The sequence below is a fragment of the Arachis ipaensis genome, chromosome B9 (assembly GCF_059453495.1).
Source record: "Arachis ipaensis isolate K30076 ecotype BB chromosome B9, ASM5945349v1, whole genome shotgun sequence".
NCBI lineage: Eukaryota > Viridiplantae > Streptophyta > Magnoliopsida > Fabales > Fabaceae > Arachis > Arachis ipaensis.
The window spans coordinates 148,952,112-148,965,583 of NC_142444.1; the positions used below are offsets into that span (position 1 = coordinate 148,952,112).

General features: G+C 33.3%; 2 protein-coding genes across 2 annotated transcripts; one reads left to right on the forward strand and one right to left on the reverse strand.

The window, feature by feature from the left end:
• Positions 1–2,887: 2,887 nt before the first annotated feature.
• Positions 2,888–5,930, forward strand: LOC107619211 (rhomboid-like protein 19). The gene is made up of 8 exons (XM_088500028.1): positions 2,888–3,128; positions 3,250–3,380; positions 4,003–4,063; positions 4,184–4,350; positions 4,747–4,852; positions 4,946–5,148; positions 5,252–5,389; positions 5,738–5,930. Exons 1-8 carry the CDS (start codon positions 3,090–3,092, stop codon positions 5,823–5,825), a joined length of 933 nt encoding a protein of 310 aa, XP_088356154.1. The 5' UTR covers positions 2,888–3,089; the 3' UTR covers positions 5,826–5,930.
• A 954-nt stretch (positions 5,931–6,884) lies between these two features.
• LOC110266292 (uncharacterized) lies at positions 6,885–9,910 on the reverse strand. Its single transcript, XM_088500151.1, has 6 exons — positions 9,292–9,910; positions 8,921–8,948; positions 7,761–7,991; positions 7,491–7,554; positions 7,351–7,410; positions 6,885–7,208 (listed from the first exon to the last, which is right to left on the reverse strand). Exons 1-6 carry the CDS (start codon positions 9,435–9,437, stop codon positions 7,153–7,155), a joined length of 585 nt encoding a protein of 194 aa, XP_088356277.1. The 5' UTR covers positions 9,438–9,910; the 3' UTR covers positions 6,885–7,152.
• Between the last annotated feature and the right edge of the window lie 3,562 nt (positions 9,911–13,472).

Here is a 13,472-nt window from a genome sequence, read left to right on the forward strand (position 1 = left end):
TGAAAGTGGATCTCTTGATTTTTTCCATAGAGCTTGATCTCATTAGCCTCCGGTTCACGAAAACTGTAACTGAAGGACTGAAACCGCTGAATATGTCACCAGGTTCTAATGAGTTAGTGGATGAAAATATTTTTTTGAAATAATTTTCAGCTACTAGAGCAATATTCTGTGGATCTGAAGCCATCTCACTATCGTTCCAAACTAGTCTCCAAATTTTATTTTTTTGGTTTCTAGCTTGAAACTTTTGATGAAAGAACTTTGTGTTGCTATCCCCTTCTTTCATCCACTTGCATCTTGATTTTTTCTTCTAAAAATTTTCTTCTTTTGATAGCTCATTTTCTAATTTTTTCTCTACCTCTAACACTTCTGGCCCACCAAAACAACCCGCTCCCTTCAACTGTTCCAACCTAAGATTTATTTTTTTAATTATCTTCTTAGAGTTGAATTTGTTATGCTGCTGCCACTCCACTAGACAGTGCCTACAACACTTCAATTTTTGTACCAAAACGTACATAGGTGAACCATTAATTTCCATACCCCAAACTTCCGCAATCAGTGCCCTTATATCCTTCATCTTGCACCACCACTTCTAAAATTTAAATCTTTTTTTAGTAGACCATTTTGGAGGATCCGAATCAAGTAAGAGAGGAGTATGATCCGAACCATTCTCTGATAATCTTTTTACTACCGCATTTACATAAGTCTCCCTCCAACCCTTTTCAACCATAAAACAATTAAGTCTCTCTCTAATTAATACCTCTCCAACCCTCCTATTTGACCATGTGAACTGCTGTCCTATCATCCGAATATCAACCAATAGATTATCATCAATAAAACCATTGAAATTTTCAATGGAGGCATCATACCTCATATTTCCTCCCTCTTTTTCTCCATAATTTGTAATTGCATTGAAGTCATCTAAAATGATAAAGCTACCTTCAAATTGATGAAGTCGAGAAGAGAGTTCTTTAAATTGATTGATTCGAGTTAGCTCATTAGTGCTCAAGTAAACTCCAACCAACCCCCAACTCATATTCTTATTCTTATCTTTAAGCGAAGCAATTATGGAAAAAGAGTTTTGAATGAGAATGTATACCTCCACATGATATTTTCATGTTAGAGCCATTCCTCTTGATGTTCCATTCAGGTCCACTAATGTGAAACTTTGATATTCGCATGATCTAACTTTACGTTCTACCATTCGAGATTGGTTTTTACTTTCACAGAGAAAAATTACCTCGAGAGAGTGGAATTGACACATCCCTTTAAGATTGTGGACATCCAAAGGTCTCTTCAAACTTGACAGTTCCACATTAGGACTTTCATGGTGCATTGGGTGCCATTGAACGACTGGCACCCTCCACTGTCTCTTGATCCATATCTCCGACAACTCCTCCAGTTAATGATTCTGAAACTATCTTCAGTTCATCTCCCGCCCCTCTTTTACTCCCGGACAGCATCTCCATCCCTCCATGGTTTGATCTAACCATCTGTTTTAGCCTTTTATATTTGACAGAGTATTCAGCAGCAGGAGTATTTAGCATGCGGTTTTTAGTTAGGACCCCTGTGTTAGCATGCTTCGTTTGGAAACTACTTGTTCTTCTTAACTGAATCTGATTCGAGCTTATAACCATAGCATCCTCTATACTCTTATCATTCTCCTTTTCCTCATCGTCTTTTGTTCTTGACAAGACTCTTTACTCCTTGATCCTACCTTTTTTTGTCTTTGACACTAAAGTTTAAAAACCTATCTACCAAGAAATTTTGGGAGCGATTTCTTTCTGCAAAGAGGCTGACTCGCTTGAAGGCTCTTTTTTTCCTTTCTCCCTTTATCCTCCTTAGTCTCCCCACCCATATACCAATTTGATCAGCTCTGATCCATTCTCCTATCTTATCCCCCCTTAACATATTTATCTTTATATCCTCCCAAAATACAACACATGTTTTATGATCATAGCCTATAGTGGCACAATATGTACACACCGTCCTTAGTCTTTCATATCGAACCGCCACTCCAATTAGAGACTTGTTAGGACCAACGACCTTAAGAGAGTCTTTTACAGCTCAATTTCCATCAATAACCACCCTTGCTTTGATGATATGTGTCTCTCTCCCTTTAACAACAAACAAATCCACATCCATCACCTTACCGAGCTCTTCACCAAGCTTTCGAGCAACCTCCAACGTCTTAAAACCCCCAAAATTAGGCCTATATTGGTATCTCATTGATTAGTTATTTTTCATTGCACACCCCCTCTTTTCAATACTGGACATGGAGAGCATAGTCTTTGAAGAATCATAAGGAGTCTCTCTCAATTCTCATAACATCTCACTAGTTATCGAAGAAGAATTAGAATTGATTGTGATCAATCTCCTTTACTCGAAACCCTACTGGTCTCCCCCAAATTGCTTTAAACGCTCCATTAATGATTCTGATTGAAAATGATTTATCAACAAAAAATATTTTAACCAAACTATTAATGCAGTTGTGAATAGCCCATGTATATTCTTCTTTGACAATTGTATTACATCATTTCTCTTTTCATTACTGAAAGAAACAGAACAAATCAAATTTCTTCCACTTTCTGCCATGATTCAGGAAGGTAATGACAAGAGAAAAGGATAGAGAAGAACTTGCGTTGTATGATAATTCTGAGTTAAAAGTGAAATTATGGTATGTGTAAAAATTATTAACTTTGATCACACAAAATTCTGTTAAATTAAAAACTCTAACAGAAGATATTGACCCTTGATGATATTTTTTTAAATATTAATTTCATATAAAGATAATTACATATAAATATCTACTAAAAATAAAATATTAATGTAATGTGTTGATTAATATTAATAAAAGTATTAATCATGACCTTTCTATTCTAGAAAGTTTGACTAACTCAATTCAAGTAGTCCAAATTTTATTAATTTCATAAATGGAATGAATTAAGGAGTAAGGAAGAAGAGAGTGTAGCATAAACACCATTCCCACACCTTGCAACTTACCTTTTCTTCTCTCTCAAATCTGAATCTCGTCGTCTTCTTCTTCTTCTTCTTCTGAATCTCTTCATCACATTCACTCTCATTCGTTCTTCATGAGCACTACTCAACCGCTTCCACTTTCAGTTTCAGGGGTATATTCCCTCTCTCTCTATCTGAGATCAGAATCAAAATCAGATCTTGCTTTCAATTTTCGTTCTTTTTTATTCTTTCTCACACTCACCAATTTGAATTCCAATTGCAATCGGTTTTTAGGGCGCAAGCCCGTTCTCGATGTCAGGGTTCACGCGTCTCTGCAAAGGCCTCGTTGTGGTGCTCGTTGCTGCTCACATTGTCGTTACCGTCTTCCCCTCTGCCGTTACCTACGTCGCTCTCATTCCTGCAAGGTCTCTCATTCATTGATCCAAACAAACATAAATGCTCTCGTGTATATGCATCGAAGTCTCAGTCTTTCTAGTCAAGTCACACTGTTTCTGAGCCATAGTTTATTTTTACTTAGTTCATTGTTTCTGACCGCAATCTGTTTGGTAAAATGTCAATGTGTTATTATTACAATTGTAAAGTGCTTTTTACTTGATATGCTTACTGTTTCCTGTTTATCGATCCCAACTCAAATTTTGGATAGTATTGTGGAAGCATCATCAACTAAGTTTTCTTGTTGAGTGTTGCGTTTTTTTGTGGATAATTGCTTGTTTTTGTGACCCTAAAATCATTCGGCAAATTTGCATCTTCAACTATTGGTGTTTGTGTCTTGTGTTGGACATCTGCATTTGATTTGAGAGGTACCTTTCCTCGCATTTGTCATGATGAAGTTCTCTTCATAGAAGTAGTAAATAGATAGACTTCAATCTACTGCAGGCGTGCTTAGTGTAGAGTTATTGTCCTTTCAATGCTTGCAAGGATTCAAACCATGAAAAATACGAAATTCACACCTTATTGAAATTCACACCACTGATAATTAGAGTTTTTTTATTTGGAAGTTACTTACCTGTTGGTTTCATTTTGCAGGACAATCCCATTTGGCTGGAACCTTATTACAGCTGGTTACATTGAACAATCTATATATGGGGTATGGGCTTACTGTTCCTTCAAATTAAGTTTCTATATTTTCTTCATTGTATATCCTGAATCTGTTTATTGCATTAAGGAAAATCTCACAATTAACATTCAATTTCATATTATTTTATAGGTAGTGGTCAACACCCTTGGTCTTCTGTTCATTGGGAAGCTGCTCGAACCAGTTTGGGGTCCTAGGGAATTCATAAAGTTTATCTTTATAGTTAACGTTCTGACTTCTGTGTGTATTTTCATCACTGCTATTTCTTTATACTACATTAAGACGCAGGAGACTTACCTGTAAGTATTTAAAATCCATTATCATCGTACTATCTGGGATGATATTTTCTGTTAGTTGCTCATACTATTATCGAACTTATTTTGTTCTTGTAAGATTTTCCACTTCTCCACACTTACACTGCATTTAGACTCTCGATTTTTTTGTTAGAAGCTAAATAGACTGTTTGAAGCTTGATTACGTAGTCTCTTTTAGGTTCAACATTTAGAAGACCATCCTTCCAGCAGTATTCATTAAGCAGAAAATTGAAATTGTGAAATAAGATTATTTTTGTAGGTCCTTCAGGTCTTGAAGTTTCTTTATATAAATATGCTGTCTGCTGCATTATGTAAGACATTCTGTGTACTATTTGCTCCTTGATCCATTTCTGTAGATCTAATACCCTTGCAATGTTCTAGTTATATGCCACTTTCTGGATTTCATGGGGTAATATCCGGTTTGTTGGTCGGCATCAAGCAAATCATACCAGATCAAGAACTTCCAGCCCTTAAGATAAAAATGAAGGTTTGTTATTCTAAACCTGTTCCTTTGGTTATAATGCATTGCTTTCCAGCAACATCAGTTTTATGTAAATGCCCCACTTCCATTTCTATTCAGTGGTTGCCGTCTATCAATGTATTGTGTTCTATTGCTACGAGCTTCTTCACGCTGGAGGCAATGTCATATCTTCCAGCTATAATATTTGGCACATACATGAGCTGGATTTACCTTAGATACTGGCAGAGGAAATCAGAAACAAAGTATAGGGGTGACCCAAGCGAGGATTTTGCATTCTCTACATTTTTCCCCGAGATTTTAAGGTAAATTAGAGTTATATTTTGACCATCATATATGATAAATTATAAGTTCCTTAGTCTTAGTCTCAGCAACCTCTGATCATCTATATCTTTTGCTTCCTTGTAGGCCAGTTATAGACCCTATTGCATCAATATTTCATCGAATGCTATGTGGAAGATCCAGTGCATCTAATGATGCTCAAGGCTACTCCCTAGGAGCTGAACCTTTGCCGGGTTCTGACTCCATTGAGGCAACTAGGAGACGGTAATCTCACAATGCTTTGATTTAGTTCAAATTTTCTTAGTTGTGTATAAGAAAAAAGGACAAACAAATGCACAAGATTCTCACTTAGTGAATTTCTGAGGAGGGTAGATGTACACAGCTTTACCCTTGTAAGCACAGATGCTTACAGGATCTGCCTTTAAATTCTGGCTGTAATGTATTGCTTGCTAGTAAAATTATTCAAGCTAGAAGAGAAGAGAAAAAGCTGTGAGAAGCACTGTTTATTTGTTTTAGACTTTTAGTCAATTTCAGAAGTTAATTGCAGTCATTAGTGTAGTAACTAAACTAGGTGAAAAATCTCATAACTGCGAGTGTTGTTGTTTCTTGTAGGGAAAGAGGCGCAAGAGCACTGGAAGAAAGGTTGGCTGCTGCAAAGAGTGCAGGAGAGTTGCCAACAGATGCTGCACAAAATGTATGAATTGTTAGCTATTTTTGTAAATTCTGAATAGTTCGGCGAAATGAAGCTATCGAAATTGTTAATGTTCCAGAGCTGTTAAAGTAATGAAAAACATTTTTGTGATTTCGTCCGTGTCCTTGAGCAAGATTCTTAATGTGCATTTTTGGCTTGGACTGATATTTTCATGAAACTTTAAAGTTTCTCTTTGTTGTGCATTTTCCAAATTAAATATGTAAAAAAGTGGTGTATTTATTTCCTCACATAAAGAATTCAAAAGTAACTTGATTATTCAACTGCTTGAAAGGTTTGAATCTCGTTAGTTATCAATCCAATGTTTTATTGTTTTGAAGAATGGTTGTTCGGAAACTATGAAATATAAAATGTGGCGCCAAAGTTGTATACTTTATCCCAAGCAAGAGTTGCTACATATCCACAATTTGAGATATATTCATAGTATGAAATATTAGTAACTTGATTTTAACTTTGCAAATTAGTTATTAGTGAAATATAAGTCACAAAATTGGCGGAGACCCCCAACAAATATTAAAGAGAATTATGTTAGAGCCTTAAAGGCAAGAATTTATTGGCAAAGCTTTTCCTTTTTAAAGTTTGTCTATTGAAAGATTAAAAGAAACAATATAAAGAGTTATCTTTGTCATAATTGATTAATAAGAATTTAAGACCTATATGAAAACTTACTAATCAATATATATTAAAGGTTTAATTACTCTGTTGGTCTTTATAATTTTATTGAATTATCAATTAAATTTCTATATTTTTTTTTTCTTTTCAATTGGGTCTCTATACCATATTAGATTTTGTAATTAAGTCTCTGCCGTTAAAAAAATATTAAAATTCACAAAATATTCTGTTAAGCAAAATAAATATGCCTAATACTTGAATAAATATTCTATTTTGTATTAATTCTAATGTTTTTGTGACGGCAGAAACTTAATTATAAAATCTAATATGGTACAAGGACTCAATTGAAAAGAAAAAAGTATAAAAACTGAATTAAAAACTCGATAAAACTATAAAGACCAGCAGAGTAATTAAACCGATATTCAAACATGAGGTTAATTGTTCTACGACCACCCAAAAAAGAGAATATTACATTTAAGAAAATATAATTCCAAGGTGCCATTGTATGTATCATTCCACTTTGGTCATTAAATTTTTACATCTATTATACAGAAAATCATCAAATCACAAAATCATCAAATCACATTCATAGGACACCCGAACTTCCATAGTTTCAGGATACAATATCAAAGCAAATTGAAAAAATAAAATGCCAAATTTATCGGCTTCATAGTTTTTCTTCAAGCTATGAATCTGTATGTATCAGTCATCTTTCAAGTGCTTCTCCAGCAAAATATTGTTTGTGAATCATTCTCCTGCAATCTGCATAAAACATATCCAATTGGCCCCAATTACAAATGCATTCAACAAAACTCAACATATACTCTAATAAAGCATAACTTAGGAGCAACAATAATAACAAACAATTAAAAGTTTAATGTTGGGAGTTTAAATTGTGTTCAACCTTCCTTATCATTCCAAAGTGCTGCAGCATAGTTGTTTAGAGGACTCTCCAGGTTAGGTTCTGTCATTCAAAAGTTAACTGCTCAGCCAAGCAACAAATTTCAATGTGAATGCAAAACTTGAATAGGGAGAATAACAGACCTTCCAACAGACTTTGAATTGATAGAAGAATAGTTCTGCAATCATAAGCTGAAGACCACTTGTCCTACAGAAGAGAAAAAATATAACATTCATTAGCTGAGAGATTGAGATTGGTTCGAAACATTAAACGATCTTTGTATGGAGATGCAACAAAAGCTGACATTTTTTTTCCTCTTTATATATATGCAGCATGTATCCAGGCATCCATAATAAAAAAATGGTAGATCCAAATCCTTGGAGCCAAATCTGGATCTTCAAGTTAATGAATACCTGAAGGATATCAAGACAAATGTTGCCAAAGTGGTCAACATTTGGATGAAAGCACATCGACTCGAACTTCACTTGAGGCGGCTTAAAAGGATATTCCAGGGGAAAACGTAGGGAGAGTTTATAAGATAAACCCTCGTATAGAGTTCCTTTTCCACCTTCAATTGTGCCAATCCATGTAAAAATGCTCTCACCATCAGGAAAAGCAGATACTCCGAGATCACCTCCACTCATCTGCAAGTAAAAATAACCATCAACATTATAGTGCTTGTGAGACGATGATAACAAATTAAGTGAGTATAAGACGATGGCAAGCATAACAGGTTGGTTTCTTAAAAAGATCCAAGGATATCCAGCAGCATATTTTACACAATTTCCCACCCTATTATAGATGCTGATTTAAAAAGCTAAACACAATTTCAAACAATCAATTACATCTATAGCACTATGCCACTATCAATATTCAATAGCATTAAGATTGAATTACAGAAGTTAGCTATTGTTTCCACGGGAATATGTATAGGCTTTTGAAGCATATTCTAAGAAACTGAGAATAGCTGACAACAGCATATTTTACATTACTTCCCACCTTAGTAGGTTGATTTATAAAAGGAAAAATAATACACAGAATTTTAACAAGTCAGAATATAGCACTAAAACCTGATTATTTTTTTCATTGTATGGATCAACACTTATTGAATGAAAACAGGATGTGGATAAATAGAATGAACACCAAAAATCATGAATATGTAAATACCTGAAAGTCACTATACTTTTTTTGTTCTTAAAGTTTTCAAAAAAGGGAAAGGGTACTGATATAGGAAGCTAACAATCACCCCCCCCCCCCTTTTTTTTTTCCTTTTTTTTTTGTTTTGCTGCAACTGTCACATGTTTTACTCAACAATGGCATGTATCACCCTAAGTCCTAATATATTTCACAACCAAATTAAGCATTCTTGTAGCCCTATACTGCACCTGCAGTCACATGCACCATAAGTTTATACTAGCAACTGGAGAATCAACACAAATTGCATATGGATCAATTCTATAACCGATTCCTTCTTCTGATTAATATTTAAAGTGGGAAAAGAAAGAAAGAAAGAAAGAAAGAAAGAAAGAAAAGACCAATCCCCAATAAATAAATCAAGCAAAATGAGATATACCATGAGAGCCATTAATTCCTTCTGGAGTCTGCAAAAATCAAAACAAACAAAAACCATTAAAATTCAAAAACAATACATATGAAAAACACTAAATATAGAAACTATATATATTAAGTACGAGTATAATATTCATGCGTCAATTTCATACGTGAATAGTTAAAACTCCAAACAAAATTTAAATCCGAATCCACTTTCCATAAAGAAGACATTCAAAAGCACCACCAAATTACAGTTTCTTTTCTTTTCCTTTTTCCAATTTGATTAGGAAAAAGTACAAATCTTCAAAGATTTCTCGTCTTTTCCAGAGAATCAAACAGTAATAAGACTTAAGAAAGAGAGGACAAAGAACTCATCAACTGATTCTAATAAACCTTTGCGACACGGAGGTGGTATCAACGGGTTGAGGAGAACCGAGAGGCTTCTTTGACGGTGGCACGGCGGAACTCGGACGATGGCGATTCGGCGGCGGCGAAGCGGCGGACGGGTTCTCGGCGGCGGAGTTGGACCGCACCTCCATGGATTCTGGCGGCGGCGATGACGGAGTCCGAATAGGAGTGGGGAAAAGATTAACGGCTGAGATTTAATCAACGGAGGCAGAACAAAAAGAAAAAAAAAAAGAAAAAGAGAGAAAATTTTTCTTTTTTCTCTTCTGAATGAAACAATAATTTGGTTTGTGGTTGTTGGTTACAGCTTACAACTGCTAGTGTTCCACTGTGTTTAAACCTAATTTATATGTAACTACCCTAATTTAATTTGGATTACTATTTCTTAATTTCTTTGTTGCATTAAATAATGATTAATATTCTGAAATGATTGAAAGGAATCCAACTAGAGAAGTGATAAACTGATAATCATGCAATGATCCAAAAGCATACACGTAAAAAGGAAGGGATAATGGAGTTATAAAATGCTTTCATTATTATAAAGTTTTACAATTATATTTAATTATAGTGTATTTTTTGTTTCTTATTAGGTTGAGACTACTCCTGTGTATCTCTTTTATTCTATATAAGTGTCGTTAAACATCATGATCGAAACTTTTTATTACTCATCAAAAAATAAAAAAATCAAGTTCATCTAATAATATAAACTTTCATTATTGTGTTCAAATTTTTATACACGGACGTGGAAGATAACTCACATTAATGACTTAAATTTAAAGTGGCCTTTGAACTTGCAATCAAATTTCATAGTTGTTCTTAAATTTGTAATGATTTTAATATTATTTTTGAATTTAACAAAAGTAATTCACAATCGTCCTTAAAACATTTTTTAAGAATATTCTTTAACGGTATGATGACGTGAATAAAGAGATGCCACAATAAACAGGTAATAGCTATATATAATGTGGTTATTATCATTATTTAATTCAATTTAGTCTCTGAGATGGTTAATAGTTGTGTCCACCATTAGAAGTCATTCTCTTTCTTCTTCACTGTTCTCCTTCTTCTTTTCTGTCATATCTCCTTCAACCAAAGCAGCATAATCAAATAGGATGAACTCAAATGACACCCATGCAAATCCAATTTAACATCCGATGAATTCCACATCATTACCTCCTCCAAAATCACACAAGAATTCAGTAACTCCTTAAGTCCAGAAACCATTTTTCCTGTCGATTACCTCCTGAATGAGTTGCCATTGTCGATTGAGGAGTTGAATGAGATGCCTGAGCTTCTCATCTTCTTAAGCTAGGAAACCATTTTCATGTGCTTACCATGAGTGCTAAAAGTTGAAAGAACCATATTGGCGCAATCAGTGTCAATCTCAAAGCCATCTCTCTTCATTTGATCTGCAACTCTCTGCAAATCATGGAACAACTCCAACCTCCCATAACTATACATAACGGATTTCAACTCAAAAGTTGAAAGGTCAATCCCTCCACCATTGCCTCTCAAATCCTCAACCAAATCCTCGGCTTCACGAGACTTATCTATTGCACACAAAGACCAAGTAATTTATAGTAGAAAAGAGCAAGCTCTCTATTTCGAGATTCGAGCTTGGAAGTGGCCTCAAAGACCAGAATTTCAACTTCCTTAGAACGACCCAATTAATTAAAAAGCACTGCAAGATCAGAAATAATGGCAGAATTTCAAGTGAACCAGGGAGTTTGGGCGATACATGAATAAAACTGCGAAATTTAGGGGAATTAGAAAATGAAAAAAGAAGAAAAGAGTTTAGAGTTTACGGCACTTACAGAGAGAGCGAGAGAAGAGAGGTGAGATAAGGAGGAGGAAGGAGATAGAAGATGAGAAAACTCTAATAAATATAGATACAAATTATGTATGTAAATTCTGAAAAAATTGGGTACAAATTGTATTGATTCATGTGTACAAAACTCTAATAAATATAGATATAAATTATATATTTGTTGTGTGTAAAATATTTATAAATATAGATACAAATTATTGCTGGTTAAATATTAATAAAAAATAAAAACATTTACTGGTCATATAACATTACTCTTAATTAATTTAATCTCTAAATAATTAATAAAAAAATCCCACGAATATATAACTCACACATCATATTATCATTTTTTTCCAACATTAATTCTTCAACTCTTTCAACCTCCAAGTTCTGAAATGTTGAGAGTGCTATTCCCTCTATTCATAGTAGTTCTGGATATTATCTATAATTTTTTTTTAAGGGTTAAGCTAGTATCACAAATTAATTCACTCCAAGAGTCCAATTCATGGAGTTTTATTATTTTGTTCAAATATGCCAACAGAAAGAGACGTGCTTCCCACGTTTATGTTATCCCCTTTACTTGATTAAAATCCATGTATTCTTATTATTATTAGAAATAAAGAAGAGCAATTCCAAGATAAATAATTCCTATGGCATCATCTAGTAATAAAGTTTAGGATTTAGAATCTGGTCCCCTCTCTTCTTTGGACAAAACTTAGCAATCAAACCCTTCAAACCTTCATTAAATATCCACCCAAACTCTGTTGCTTTGGGCCTGTCCAATCTTGGAGATTTTCACATGAAAAAATAATAAATGAAAAGAAAAAATTATTGAAAAAAAAAAAACACTTATTTTCTATTCTTTTCGACTCGACCATCAAGAAACAGAAGAACAACACACAAGAGCATTCGACATTGTCATCAAGTTCTGAAATAACATAGGGGAAATGAAATGATAGTTCTCAAAAAATAAATTATTAATAAGTTATTATATATTTGTATATAAATATATATAATATTTTATATGTCTTAATATATATTTTATATATAAATAAATATTTTTTAGTATACATATAATACAATTAATACACTAATATTAAAAAAATATATACAAGCTTCACAATCTCAAAAAGATATAAATTGTCTATTAACAAAAATATTTGAAGACATAATTTCACTACAATATTTTTTATTATCATAGTTTTTTTGGTTACGGTAAAAAATTATGATTATAGATCGATTCTCTATAGTCACGATTATTTGTTATGACTTAAAAAAATTTTTGGTTACCGTGATAAAAAAAGTACTCATGGTCATAATTTTTTTAAAAAATGTGTTCTAAAATGATCTATAGTCATGATTTGGGGGTAACCTAAAGGAATTTACAGTCACAGTTTTAAAGAGTGGGCTAAAATAGTTTATGATCACGATTTTTCAAACAATAGTGACCTAAAAGAATCTATAGTCACGGATTTTAGAGATGACCTAAAGGAGTTTATGGTCACGATTTTGAGAAGTGACTTAAAAGAATCTATTATCACGATTTTTTAAAAAAGGGTGACCTAAAAGGGGTCTACGGTCACAGTTTTAGAGGATGACCTAAAAGGTCTATGGTCACGATTTTACAAAAAAGTGACCTAAAAGGAGTCTATGGTCACGGTTTTGGAGAGTGACCTAAAAGTATCTATGGTCACAGTTTTGCAGAGTGACCTAAAAAGGTGTATGGTCATGGTTTTACAAAAAGATGACCTAAAAAAGAGTCTATAGTCACAGTTTTGGGGGTGACCTAAAGAGACCTATGGTCACAATTTTGAAGAGTGACTTAAAAGGGGTCTATAGTCACAGTTTTTGTGGATGACCTAAAGAAGTTTATAGTCACAGTTTTAAAGAGCGACCTAAAAGAGTCTATTATTGTCACGATTTTATAAAAAGATGACTTAAAAGGGGTCTATGATAATGATTTAGGAGGGTGGCCTAAAGGGATCTATAGTCACGGTTATGAAGTGTGACTTAAAGGGTCTATGTAAAAGCGTGACCCAGAGAAATCTATGGTTGCGATTTTAAAGAGTGATCTAAAAAGGTCCATGATTACGATTTTATAAAAATGTGATCTAAAAGGATTTATGACCACAATTTTATTTTGTGACCTAAATGGATTTATTTGATATTAATTTGTAATTTGATAAATAAAAATTTTATGTAATTTTAAAATAATTTTATTAGATTAATTTAGTCATAAATTATTTTAATAAATAAATAAATTTAAATTTATTTATTTTAAATAAATAAATTGTTTTAATCTAACAAATTAATTAAAAAATGTATAAGAAAAATAATAGCAAATGATAAAAAAAAATAAACA

Bases quoted from the DNA above. Each gene is read 5' to 3' on its own strand.
- LOC110266292 (XM_088500151.1), bottom strand. From the start codon at position 9,437: ATGGAGGTGCGGTCCAACTCCGCCGCCGAGAACCCGTCCGCCGCTTCG. The intron at 7,555-7,760 runs GTATTCATTAAC...TCTCTTCTGTAG, and splicing joins TTTGTCTTGATATCCTTCAG to GACAAGTGGTCTTCAGCTTA. The intron at 7,411-7,490 runs GTCTGTTATTCT...TTTGAATGACAG, and splicing joins AATTCAAAGTCTGTTGGAAG to AACCTAACCTGGAGAGTCCT.
- LOC107619211 (XM_088500028.1), top strand. From the start codon at position 3,090: ATGAGCACTACTCAACCGCTTCCACTTTCAGTTTCAGGG. The intron at 4,853-4,945 runs GTTTGTTATTCT...ATTTCTATTCAG, and splicing joins CCCTTAAGATAAAAATGAAG to TGGTTGCCGTCTATCAATGT. The intron at 5,149-5,251 runs GTAAATTAGAGT...GCTTCCTTGTAG, and splicing joins TTTTTCCCCGAGATTTTAAG to GCCAGTTATAGACCCTATTG.